General features: G+C 33.3%; 1 protein-coding gene across 1 annotated transcript; it reads right to left on the reverse strand.

Annotated features, from left to right (window-relative positions):
- Positions 1–11374: 11374 nt before the first annotated feature.
- Positions 11375–12786, reverse strand: LOC113704516 (uncharacterized). Its single transcript, XM_072060933.1, has 5 exons — positions 12435–12786; positions 12246–12325; positions 12107–12158; positions 11931–12020; positions 11375–11826 (listed from the first exon to the last, which is right to left on the reverse strand). Exons 1-5 carry the CDS (start codon positions 12784–12786, stop codon positions 11375–11377), a joined length of 1026 nt encoding a protein of 341 aa, XP_071917034.1.
- Positions 12787–14502: the final 1716 nt, after the last annotated feature.

The raw sequence follows: 14502 nt of genomic DNA on the forward strand, positions 1-14502 counted from the left end.
ACTCAAGCATGGTTGAATCTAGAAATTTCCTTTAAACGATAAAAGGTATGATAATAATGTAGGGACAAGATCAATATGGTTGAATAAGGTTAGGGATATTTATTTCGTATTGTTAAGTGATGTTTTATAAGTTTTTAGGTTCATGGTTAAGGAGTTCAAAAGAGGCTTAACAAAAGGGTTAAGTTCAAAGTTTGAGGTGAGTGAACCTTACCACCCTTGAGTTTTGAAACCAATGTTTTTATGAATGATAAATGCGATCTTGGTATATGAAATCTGATGGGACCAAATGAGTTCACTCACTATTTTGGTATATGAAATCCAACGACGACTGAACTATCATCGAACTAAATAGGTGCGTAGTGCACCCGTATAGATTTAAATCACTTAAAATGGCAAGCCACATATAATGACAATTAGTGGATGGAAGGTTTGAACTTTTGATCTCTTGCCCCACCAATCCTTAAAAGCTATGGAAGTGGCCAACCGTCCAAGTAGCTATTTGTTATATGTCTTATTTGAATGATGTTTTTGAATCGTATTACTTAAATGAATATGTATTATGCATTGAATGGTGCACATTGTGAATTAATAAGAACCAACCTTGATTATGAATATGACTATATTCGGCATTCTTATTGTATTATATCACATTGACTTTGCTAGTGGGGATTAAACACTAGACATCAATTCGTATCGACATTTTCCTAATGCAAGAAACCAATTAATGCATGGTAGACCCAACTCAACCATTCAGTAAATTGGAGAAATTCCTATTTGGATTCTCAAATTTTTGACGTTTTCACTTCCCAAATCTTACAATGTTTGGGCTGGGCTCTTCCCTTACAGTAGTATCAAAGGAACAGAAAAAGAATACATATATGGGCTAGTAGTGGGTAATTTATTGCAACTATAGTTAATATATTGCCACCTATTGGTTTAGCCTAATTTCGGCCTGAGTTGCCAATTGATGTGGGCTAAACATTCCTACCTGCGTAACTGGTTGCATTTGCGTCAGTTTAATTAATGTGGAGACAATATAAAGGCAAAAATTGACTCTAAAGTATTGCTCAAAGATGCATAGAAGAATATGTCCATTTGGTTCTCCATGGATGCAAATTAAGCCAATAAGATCCAGATGATTTAAAGTTTGGGACAACAATTAAGAACCAGTATTCTGACCAGTGCATAGCATGAGTTTATACCGTAAATTCTGATAATAAATAAATAAATTATTTAATATAAATATCTTAAATTCTAATAATAATAAATAAATTATTTAATATAGTTATATGAAGAAAAGGATAAAAAGTCAAAATATTATTTTAGTATCTAACTTATTCGCAATATTGTATATATACTTTTTATTTTAATCACGCACAGTATGCTAAAATGTATGAAAAAAGCTCATAAAAAAACTTAAAGAAACGTCAAAAGCATACTAAACACATACTTTACCATCTTCCCTCTCCCATATTCTTCTTTTAAGCCACTTTCCCAATTCGCAAACCTCTTCCCATCCCCTCTCCCCTCTCTTCAACACTGTTCTCCACTCTCAATCAGTGTCTTTCTCACCCTTTTAACCCACCTTCCCACATTCATACTATCTTCCTCCTCTCCTAAACCCTACTTTTCCTTTGCCCTAACCCTCTCCTAGTTAATTGCCTCATCTCTTACCTGTTCTTGTAACCTTACTAGTTCCCCATTTTGCTACTCTTTTCACCTATCTTCTACAATTATAAATGGTAACTCATTTACTTTGACTCACAGATCAATAAATAGTTTTATTTGGATAAAAATGTATTTTATAACTTGGTATGTTTTCATATTTTGTTATTTTGTTGCTCAACAAAATGTAGGGAAAAAAGCAAGTTAATTTTTTGAAGTGCATCATAAATGTGTAGTTGGGTAACCCATACTCATCTAAGACTATATCTATTTATGACTTGCCCATTTTGAACATTAACTAAATAGATATATGACGGGTTTTTGATATGTGTACAAGTTTAAATCCAATTTATACCCATTTTGACTGCAAGTATACAGGTCAAATTAGTAGTTTAAGGCATATATTGGGTCGATCCCACAAGGAAGGTTGGATAATTACCAGCACTACTAAAACTTCTCTATTATTTAGATGATCAATGAATTAAAAGAAACAAAACTATGCTAAACTTATGCAAGAAAATAACAAATGAAAACTCCTTAGGTTATGGTATCCCTAATTACTCATGCAAGTGAAATTACCGGTTAAATGAATGGTAATATCTTGACTAGTTATAGCATAATTTCCTAATATACATGATACCCGCTTTCACCGATGTACCAACTCTACCTATAGTTAATTCATACCTACTTTCCTGGTTATGAAACTAACTATAAAGTCATTTTTTCTATGAAATTACATTAAACAAGTCACTAAAATCACAAATGTGCACCTTTACTTTTGTGAGTATACCCCTAGATTTATCATTTCTTTGAACTAATATTAAATCTCAACTTTCATTGCAAACTTAACACCTTAAGATTAACACCTTAAGAGTTCAGTCTTCGAGGTCATTCCAATTTTGCATCCACCTCAACTGAACTCTTCTCAATGATAGAAGCTGAATTAACTCTTGACCAAAACATAAAACTTGTAGTTCTTTGAGTTAGCCTTCCAATGCATAAGAATCGCCTCATTTGGATTTGTCTAAGCTGAGAAATGACTGAAATACCCTTGACTGGTCAATGCCTTGTTTCAGCTTCGACCATACAACATTGGCTGCTGTAATTCAACTTTTTTATTTGGAAAACCTTCAAAGTGGATTTCGATTTCTTCACAAGGATTGTAGATCCATCTCTTATCTTCAAAATGGTTCAAGAATCATCTCAATCTGATCATTGTAGCTCAAGTTGTAGCCAAAATATGAAAATGTGTCAAAACTGTTAACTTTCCTCTTTCATCCAAATGAAGTTTATTTCCAACTCCTATAAAAATTATGGACAAAATACAAATAAAAAGAGACATAAACCTTATTTAATTACTTAAGGGCATTTTGAACTAATTATAGCCAAAATAATCCATTTTCTTCTTATAGCATTGCAAAAGTGACTAAAATAACATAAAATGTCATTCAAATATAGTTCAAATTAGTCACTTATCAATATATGTATGGCTTGACCTAATTATAACCCACCCAAATTTACATGAATCACGCATTATGACAGCTCTGCCTCCATAACATAATAGCTTCAACCCCATCAACTATAAATCACCATCCCTCAACTTTGTAGTCCTATCTTTCCACTCCTTTCATATTTTGTGATCTAGTGCCTCATTTTTAATTGTTTTTAGTCACATAAAAAGTTAGAACTGCAGTTCTCAATAAAAATTAAGCTTTTGGACATAAGTTACGAGACATACTACCAAATTTGGTATTTTTCTATAAATAGGCATCCAAAGATAGTCCTTTTAAATAAATAAATATTCACTGTAAAATTTTTGCTAAAATGAACCAAACAAACAACCATTTAAACACACTTTTATTAATTTAAATTCACATATAAAGCTTCTTTTATATTCACTTTTTTTATATGCATGTATTATATGAAATATCACCTAGATGCTTACATGAGTTTATTCTAAGTGCAAATAAAATGTTAGAACTATTAGTTATATACTCTAAATTTAATCTCAAAGTATAACATATAACATTAAAAATATAAAAATATAGGAAAAAAAAACCTATTGAAGCACCCAAAATTCTCAGAATTCCAGGAAAAATTGAAGAAAATTTCTTTATTTCATCATAGTATGACTTGCTCTCATTATTCACTATTAGAATGTATGTATAAATTTTCAAATTTTGTTCAAATTTGAATTATAATATAAAGATGTGAATGGGGTCAAGAAGGTTTTTTTTTTCTTTTTTGAAGAAGGAGAACCACATTTATGTATTTAAGTCAAAATTATCAGAAAGAAGGTTTGGAGTATTAAAAGTTATTCTGTTTTAATTTCCATAATCTGCCATGTTGTCTTTAATTTTGCTGTTGCCAAATTACATGATTTGGAATATTATTATTTCCATTTTAGTTTTGCTTGTTTATTTCTTTTTACTCTATAGTCATTTATAACTATGGTAAGGTTTCAATTTGAGGTGGTAAGTTAGCTTTTTGTAAATAGTCAATTTTAGGAAATGTTGTCAATTGATAGCTATAACATAATAAGTACTGTGTGTAATTCAAACATTAAGTATAGTTTTATCAAATAAAAACAAATAAAAATCTAGAAAAAGAATAGGAGGTTGGGAGCTCTCTAAAGAGTCTACAATGTATAGAGACCCAGTGCTCAGCATTAATTATAGCTCAATCATTAAGGGTCTTTGTTACTTGAAAAATCAAATGAGATATCAATCTGCATCTACAATCCCTTTCCACAACTTCTGTTCCATGTTACAGAAAACATGGAAAAACTAAACGAGTAAATAATGTGTATTTGTGCCTCGTTTAGATTAATTACGTCTACAACTTAGCTCAAAATCTAAAGAAGCAGCCGATGATCTTGTGATGGAAATAAGCTATCCTTAGGCACTTAACACACCATTGGTTATGTTGATGCTAAAAAGTTGAGCAAGTTCCGAAATGATAGATGAAGCCTCACTAAAGTGATAAAATATTAAATAACTAAAGTTCTTGGTCTGGTTGGAGTGGGAATATTCAACTTACTTGAAGATGTACTAATAAGGATGAATGTACCCTAGAGCAAGTGTCCAAATACCTAGTACAAATTCAAATAAACGACGGGCATTTTTATCTCTGGTGGAGCTTTCGATGCTTCAGTTAATACTCAAAGAGAGGTAAATTATATTCAAAGAGTCCAGACTGAATCAACTAACCTTGTACTTTAATTATTTATATCGGAGACTTAATGGGTTTTTTTTTTTATGAAGTGAGACTTGATAAGCTTTATGGGTTTAGGTACAACGGAAGTTAAGTTGATCCAGCAGAGTTGTTATATGCACCCCTTAATTTATTTGACAGGTGACATTATTGTGTCTTTTATGTATCATCATTTGCCCCCAACTCTCAATTTTTATCTAGTAACTATTGAGAATAGTGGAGTACTCAAGGTAGGTGAGGAAAGTACTGCTGGAAGCTCGAGCTTGAATTTATCAGGTACATAACTAAGAAATTGAATCTGCAACATGCTCATTCCTTTTGGAAGCTTGGGGCAGCAGGTCATTCTATAGCAAATTACTCACGTCGCATTAGTATTAAACACAACATGTCACTATATGTGCAAGTCAAATGTATGCAAAGTGCACTTCATATATAATACGATAGTATTCAGAGGGCAAAGGTCACTTGATGCAGTTTCGTTCACTGCCATTGCTATCAGACACAAATACTACGTGATATACAACTGTCTATTATTCTGTGGAATGAAAAGTTATATTCTTTTCCTCAATCTCAACTATTCTGAAAGATTTTGAATTTTAATTTGGTCTAAAAGTAAATTAGATATGAAGCAATGCTAGTTTCATTACTTTTTCTACATAAAGGCTTTCTCAATTTGAAAACTTTAAAATGAAACGACGAGAATGCACTCCATATTACACAAAATGAAATTAATTTGTCAGCAAATTAAAAAGATTAAAATCTAAATTGCTATACACCATCTTATAAGCACTTGAAGCTCATTTCAAATTCAGGTCTATGCATTAATGCAAATTGATGACAATTTTTATTGGAATGCATCTCACCAATGGAAGAACTTCTAACACGTAATTAACAATACGAGTCTTCCCTAACACGTGAAGAGGGGGTGACTATAATAGGGGTTTGGACGTTCTTTTGCACTCCCCTCAAAAATTTATTCTCATTTTTAGTGTTCACCGTATATTTAACCCCTCACAGGCTCCTGTGGGCTTCCGTGGGTACCCATCCCTATTGTTGTCCCTAGATCAGAGGCCTTTGTTGTCACCAGTAATTGTGTTTTGTTATTTTGTTATGTTAGTATTTATATTTGTTATTTTAGTCTTCATATTTATTACACTACAGTCAATAGTGTACCATGTTGTCACCAAACCTGACAGCAGAAGTCCTTATCCATCATCAATAATTGTTCGTATAATTTGACAGCCACCTGTGCCACAAGCTAACGCTAATTTTGCTGATTCCCTTTCAAGGCTGCGGTAGATTTTCTAAACGTACCTCAAGGAAATAGCATCTACTTGACAGGACAAGATTCCCAAATAGTGGTCCTTGGAAAAATGTTATCAAATAGTTTTGGAACCTCAACCGAAATAGTGAAAAAAGCATATATTGAACGCATTGTTTGTAAAAGAGAAAAAAAAAAAGCAAATTAATGATATGATTTCTTTCAATTATTAAGAACAACAAATACATTCACCAAATTGTTTTTTCAAAAAAAAAAAAGCATTCAATAAATATGTTTTTTTTGTCCCAAAATGTCACTATTTCAGAATTTTTTTAAAAATATGTTTTTATTGACACCGATAGGAATTTAACTCTGTTGACAATCCTAGTCTAATATTATAGCGAGTTTCAATGAAATTAGTTTCCACCATGAAAGGTAGGATATAGGTTTGAGAGCTTTCTAAACTAATTAGTTGTTTGATAGTAAAGTTTGGATGCAGATTATTTAACATCCATTAAGTATGTGTGGGGACTTCCAGTTTTTTTATTTTTTTTGTGCTTTCCCTTTTGGGGTTGATTGTAATGTACCCTGTCTCATTTTGATCATCTATTACAAACCACCAGAACCTTGTCCATCGTTACTTCAGTCCAGAATTCAGCACATAAATATGTATGTAATAGAGGCCTCCAAGCCTATAAGCAATTGTAGTAGCGAGCGCGGCGGATGCCCCCGCGGTTTCGGGACTGAAAGACGAAGGTCACGCGATAACTGGAATAAAACTGAGTAGCCCGAATCAGTAGTAAAGTTTGAGGCCAGACCTGGGATTGGCCTTCCTCAATGCAAAGGCGTCGGAGAAAGTGATACGAGATTTTGGAGTGTTTAGGCTGCAAGTTTCTAGAGTTTTTGTAGAAAAAATATATGGCACCGCATGTGACCTACTTGGATAAAAAAGTGATTAAAGAATTGTATTAAAAGAAATATATTTCAAAAAAGTTTCACGAAAACCAACAACCCAAGCCGAATAAAGTTGGTGGCAGCCGTGCACAAGGTTTCTAGCTATAACAGGTGCGTGAGTTGAAGATTTGGTGAATATTTAATGGGGTAGTTCATTTTTTACTACTAGTTGATTTTGTTTTTCTTTTTGTTAGGCTTACCAGTTGATCAGTACTCTAGAATTGGTGCAAAATCCCATTATCAAAAGTTAATTAAATTTGTTTAATACTGTCATTCAATAGTTATTGAATTTTTAAAGAAGCAGGGAGTATGACAGACGATATATTACAATTTTGGGGGGTATTTTCAAAAAAATTACATTGTAACTTTCTATTTGAAAAATACTCTACATGAATCATATGAATTAGATATATTTGGATTTATATGTTGAGATATTTTTAAAATTTAATAATTTATTGGAGTATTTTTTTTTCAAATTTTTTAAAATTTTCCTCCCTCCTCCTGCATTTGATAAGCAACACCTTTAGAATCTGCAAAACACAGCATTGAATTTTTCAAATAGCATTTACAAGATTTTAAGCCACCATTACCTCCAAAGCTAGTAGATAACCTCAGATAGATAACCAGCAAATAGGTATGTTGTTGAAAATAGGAGTTGAAAAAAAAAAATAGGTATGTTGTTGGGATCCGGTTCTTCCGCTGTTGCCAGGAGAACCGGATTGTATAGTGGACGATCTGAGATTGACTCGAGCAGGAAGTCATTGGTCCGATCCCGGACTGCCCACTGTACGGACCTGCTCTCCCAACGACTGCAGGACAACCCAACCCAGCCCATGTTGCTGCTACCAAACTGTCTAAGATGTCGGAACTTCTGTTACATTGCTCTGCATACAATGAAAACATGTCGTACTAGATTTTCTAGGTTGTTTTCAGTTTATACAATGTATGGTTGCTCTAAACCTGTACAAAATTTCAATCATGGAGCATTTAATTAATTTGGTGCAGTTCAAAAAATAGTACCCCAGTGTTAGCTTTTGTTGAGCTGCCGACAATCCTGTTGTCGCTGTCTACTGTACTCTACTTGCTAATGCATAATACAGCAATATAAATAACCTATGAATGGTCTCTGAATCTTGACCACGTTGATTCATAATTCATGAACTAACCCAAGTGAGGTACTAAAAAATTGTTACACGTAAATAAAGCTTAAAAAGTACAGATTTCGTGTACCCTAAAGAAGATTCAAGTGATATTGACAAGGCGAACGCCTAATGATCATATTGAAGATATTCAGGGTTGCATTATTCCATAAGAGAAGGAGATGACTGGCAATAATGTCAAGATCACAAGTGCATGGCGTCAAACTAAAAACTCTAGGACTACTTGTATTAAATCAAGTACCAGAACTTGCTTTGTTTGGATTGGACATTTTATTAAAAAAATAAGTTTTTCATATACAATGCTATAGTAATATACAAATAAAAACAACCTCAAAAACACTAAAAATAACTTCAAAAATACCAAAAACACAAAAAAAATCTCAAAAAATATAAAAATAACCACAAAAAATAACATAAAAAATAATCTCATCTACATTAAAAGTTTTTCATATACGTTACTATAGCAAAATATTTTAAAAATACCCCCAAAAACAGCTAATCCAAACGGATTTAGCTAATCTTTTTTTATGCAAAACGATTTTCTTGATCTTATATTTGGCTTGCTTGAGAATTGGTGCTTGCCTCCCCAGTGGTTTTTTTCTTAGATGAACCACAACTGCATTAAGATTAAAATCAGAAAATTACACTGTCATTAACCAAAGGATTGTAATTTTTCAAAAAAAAAAAAAAAAAAGAAGACGTAGAAAGATCAAGATAATATGACTGAAAATCAAACCATGGACGGATCTAGAAAATTTATCTTGAGGAGGCAAATTTTAACATATAATAAAAGATATTTTAAAGTTGTTGCTGGACAAATTTCTAAAGAACATCTCTAAAGATTTTCAATTTTCTTTGGGTCTGAAATCCTATTTCTAAAACTTCTAAGAGCAAAACTTTAAATTTCTGAAGAACATCTTTTCAAAACTTCAAAAAAATTTTCTAAAATAATAAAAAAAGAAAATTTAAAAAATCAATAACAACCAGACCTTTAAGAATACGAGACTCCAAAAGCATAGGACGGTTTGACTTCTTGCTTTCAACTTTAGCATCTATCAAATCGCTATTCCCGAGGCCCAAAAGAAAAAAAATTTTCTTTTGGCCAAAAAGAAAAGAGCTAGAAATAAGTAGAAAATAGGATGGCTTGTAGGTATAGTTATTAAATTTGACCCGATAAGGAACCTAGTAAAATGATGGGATCAATGGATTACTAGTTGAATAGATGGATCACTGGTTGGATGAATAGTTTACTACAAAATAATTATAAATACAAAATATTAATTTTTTGTATGCATAAAATATATAATAAAATCTTATTAGATACTAACTATTGTACTTAGAAAAATATACAATGAACATATAAACATTAATTAGAAGACTTAATTTCATATATCATATGTTGATGCAAATAAATTGTGTAGTCAAACATAAATTAAAATTGTTTTACTTATTTTCAGAGAAAGAGCATCATTTTTTATAATTTTATTTGTTTAAGAATATAATTTTCTAACTATTCAAATATCGTGATGTGATAATAAAATTTTTAGTTTGGAATTTTAAAAGATTAATTGATTAATAACAAATAAACAAGTTCATTTAAAATTTAATTTAATTATCAAATAAAAACTAAGCAAGTGGTAAAATATTATGCATAATTAAATGGAGATCCAATGTTCAACCTTATCAACAGCATATATACATTTTGGTTCAAAAAACCAAAGATCCACAATGGTGTTAAAAAATAAAAAATGGTCCAACCAAAAACTGGAAGGGTTTCCGATTGAACCAGTGGATCAAACAAATTTGATCATGTCAACTTTTTATCTAGTCAAACTAGAGGTTCGGCCCAATATGATGAACGGTTCATCAGGTTGAATGATTGAACTGCTAGATTGTGCTGGGTTAATAAATATAGTAGTAGGAGAAGAAAATATCCCGTTTGGAAAGAAAAATGACAGGGATGGGATAATTTGGAATTTAACGTGTTAAGGTTTTTCTTTAATTGCTATTAAGTCTTCTTGCTCTGCTATTTAAATTTATTCTGTCAGACTATCACTATATAATTTAGTGGTAAATTAAGTTTTATATTTTGTACAAGTGTCAAGCACTTAAACACATAAAAAAATTCAAAGCTTTCTTATTTTGATATGACATTTAGGAATTTGATGATTTATTCGTATTTGAATCGTAAGCGGACAAAAAGGTAGATAAAGTTTGTAGTGTACAAAGAACACAATTGGTATTTACTGATAAAAGTATCAAATTTTCCATTTTTAAGTGCCCCAAATTTCTTACGAGATTTGGCAGTTAATATTGTGCTATATTCCAACTTTTACTCTCTGAGTTGACAATCAAAGATTCCACCTTGTTGATGTATGACTTATTTACCATACTGAGATGTCAAATCCATAGGTCAGATGGATTAGGGTGTTCATCCGCCTGTAATCAAGAATTCGGTAAAAAAAAAATTTCGTCCAAGTCGATATCCCATTACCGTCCAAACTTCTATTTGGAAGTTTGGATTTCGGTAATTGGGTTTCAGTCGGAGAATTGGTATTTTGGCTAAATATCCATATTTGCAGTCAAGCACATCATGTACATCCAAATTATATTGTTTGAGATATTTTTTCACTTTTAAAACCCAACCAAAATATATATGTCTATTTGTGCTCATAAGAGTCAATATAGCAAGTTTTTCACCATCAGTTAGATCTCTATAAAATTCTGCCAGTATTGAACAATTCATATACCTGAATAAATTTTTCTCTCCCTTATGTCGGCTCCGTTTGGATTGTAAGTTATTTGAGATATTTTTTAGGTTACTTTTTAAGATTGCGTAAATATGAAATAAGCGTTTGGATAGTAAGTAAATCGTGTAAATTAGCGTTTGGACAGGTGCTCATTATTGAATTTAAGCAGGTGACTTTGACTTTGAAAATTTTGACTTTGACTTCGAAAATTTTGACTTTATACTACGTTTACGCTAAACCAATTGCATACTTAATACACAAACGGTACAGATTAATTTAGAAGTTGGAAATCGAGGGCATTTCTAGTACACTCTACACATGGGAAAATAAATTGCCTGGACAATTACAATCCTTTGTAATGCGATGAACACCTAACGGCGGCGTCGCCCCCGTGCTGCGTACATTTGAGTCGCTATGTAGTCTCGTTTAGCTTTCCATTCCGCCAGCTCTGCAGGAGATACGTTTAATGCGAACGGCTGAGGTACTAGCCAACCTATTTCTGGCTCTTCATTTAAGTGCACGTCTTCTGATTCAAACCGTTGAAAATGGGCATCTTCTGGTTGGTGCATCCTTAAAAAGTTGTGCAACGCACAACAAGCAATGACTATACTGATTTGAGTGCTCATATAGAAATTATCTACCGGACCCTTTAACCATTTGAATCTTTTCTTAAGCACACCAAATGTGCGCTCAATGACATTGCGAAGTTGCGAATGTCGAGTATTGAACAAGGCCTTTGCCGGAGATTCGGACCCCACGTTCTTATACGGGGGCATGAAACCTGGAGCATTCTTGTATGCCGCATCAACTAAGTAGTACCGGCCTAATTGACAAAGTTATTCTAATTAATAAACGCGATAAAAAATAGGAGTTGTGGTAATAAAGCATAGCACATGCTTGACTTGAAATATTGGACCCATCACTTACCAGGTTGCGGCAGTGGAAAATCGGACGGATATGCTAATGCTGACTCCAACACTCGCGCATCGTGTGTACTTCCCTCCCATCCAGCATACACTAGATGAAGCGCATGTCATGGTCACAAACTGCCAGAACATTCTGTGATTGCCACCCGTGCCGATTTGTATATGCCATTTGCTCGCCTGTCGGAGGACAAGCTGAGATGTGGGTACCATCCATCGCTCCCACGGCATCCTAATATGTGTAAAAAATATATATAATCAACTTTCTAGAATCGTCTTACTAAATCAAGCCAAAAATCACTTATGCTTTCCACATTACCTTGAACCATGGATAAAAATTAGTTGAGTTTGCAATTCGTGGATGAACTGCAGTCTGGTCACCCGGTCGTATTATTTCAGCTGCAAATAGACACAGGCCTCGGAGCACCTTTTTTATATTTCGATTAATCGTCTCGATGGATCGATCAAAAATTGTCCCCAAGACACGGTGCATATGCTTGTGGCTGACCAACATTAAAGGTCATAGCAAGCGCCTCCTGTATGGGCACGCGCTGTTGGTAATTGTGTGGAACGTATTGTCTCTCGACAAGGATATTGGACAGCAGCAAGAAATTATCAACCGTGATACGCATGTTGTCTATTGAGCGTCTATGATGACCGTAGAGTACGCTTTCGACCCACTGCCTATCTGTGAATGACCCATCATGTTGCGGAAGTGGTTGATTATTATCCACGTGTGCAAGTGACGGATGCATTAACATTAACGAGGCACTCATAAGAAGTAAGGCCTCATCTTCCTCATCTTGCCTCATGCGGTCCGCATTGCGTCCTCTAGCACCACGGCGGTTGTTCCAGGCCATGATAATTGATATATCTGTATATATGTTTACAATGAGTTTGTTTGAATAATAGATTATTTACACAAATTTATTTACTTATATCATAAACATATTTTTTAATTATTTTTTATTTCATATACGTCACATAAAACAAATGTTGTTATGTTATTTATTTATTTTTTTCAAAGACACTCAAGCTAGAACAACACATTACAACCTGTATCCGCATGCTTAAAAGTAAAAATTATGTACCTTTATAAATCTTTCTCGAGACAGATCTATAAATGTAATTAATAATATGTATAAATGTATAATTAATATTATGTTTATTAATATAAATATATAAATGTATTACGTAAGCGTATATAAAACAACAATTCAAGTGAAACTAATTCCAGGCCGTACTATCTCAAAAAACAGATCTCACCAGGTTACTTCAAGTTGTAACACCTCAAAAAGAAGAAGCAGCCGAGGATGGGCTAAAGGCTTCTGCTGGGGTGAATAAAATATATACTAGTTGAAGAGGCAGGGAGAGATGATGAATAAAATATATATATGGTCGGATTGAAGATTGAGAAGTTTGAATGAGTTTCCACCACTGGTGGTTTTGAAGCTGGTATTTCTAAGGACGGTCAGACCCGAGAGCACACGTTGCTTGCTTTCACCCTTGGTGTGAGACAAATGATTTGCTGCTGCAACAAGGTGAGCTCCTGGGGGTGTAATATTAAACACAAATACTGCAGGCCTGTTGTTTATCTCTAACTTCTCTTCAATCTTTTTTGTTGCCTAGATGGATGCCATAGTCAGTACTCCAAGGCACGTTATGATGAAATTGTGAAGGAAGTGTCTTCCTACTTGAAGAAGGTCGGATACAATCCTGACAAAATAAACTTTTGTCCCTATCTCTGGATTTGAGGGAGACAACGGGTTTGGTCGCACGCTCTATAGAGAAGCTTAAGAGAGCGCATTGCTTGGAAACTGCGGTGTTGGCAGACTTTTTTGTCTTCGTTCGTTTTTTTGGCTGATTTGCATTGGAGTTTTTAGAGAACTTCCACCAAAGTGTCCACTTTGTCGTTGCAGGAACTTTCTTTCTTCAGATTCGTGCGTCTTTTATTTTGGACTAGTATGAGGGTACGTGCCTTGCACAGTATGCAGTAATTCTGATATTTGTTGAATAGATTCTAAATTACAAAAGAAACACTGTTGAGATCGGATCAACACTACTGTTTGATAAATCTAACAGATTTTCGTGTACGTTCTCTTTTTTATTTTTCATTTATGTGTATAGTAGGAAATTTCTGATGCATGTCCTTTTCAGGAGTTTGGTTGATAGGTTCCACAATTTTAGCCATAGGACGTCTGATTTTGGAGTCAGTGTAGAGGGCCCACCATCACTGATTACGATTTTTCTTTGAATGAAATATATATGAGATGATTAGCCCACCATTTGGATTACTATTATTATTTCTCGAAATTTCCGTACAAAAATATATTACTACTTTAATTTGATATATATATGAGATGAAAAAAGAGATTTAAAAATATATTTAAAAAATTTTTAGAAAAAAAAAGTCGATCTAAACAAAGCGTTCGGTACTGACCCAGGAATTATATTTATGGGATGAGATGATGGGTTAATTTAATGCTGCAAGCAGCAAACCTACAAAAGTTCTTCCCCAATCTTTATTATTATTACAGTACAAAAGTTCAGATTATTTTTCTGGTGCAATAATCTTT

Source organism: Coffea arabica, chromosome 8e, assembly GCF_036785885.1.
Source record: "Coffea arabica cultivar ET-39 chromosome 8e, Coffea Arabica ET-39 HiFi, whole genome shotgun sequence".
Taxonomy (NCBI): Eukaryota; Viridiplantae; Streptophyta; class Magnoliopsida; order Gentianales; family Rubiaceae; genus Coffea; species Coffea arabica.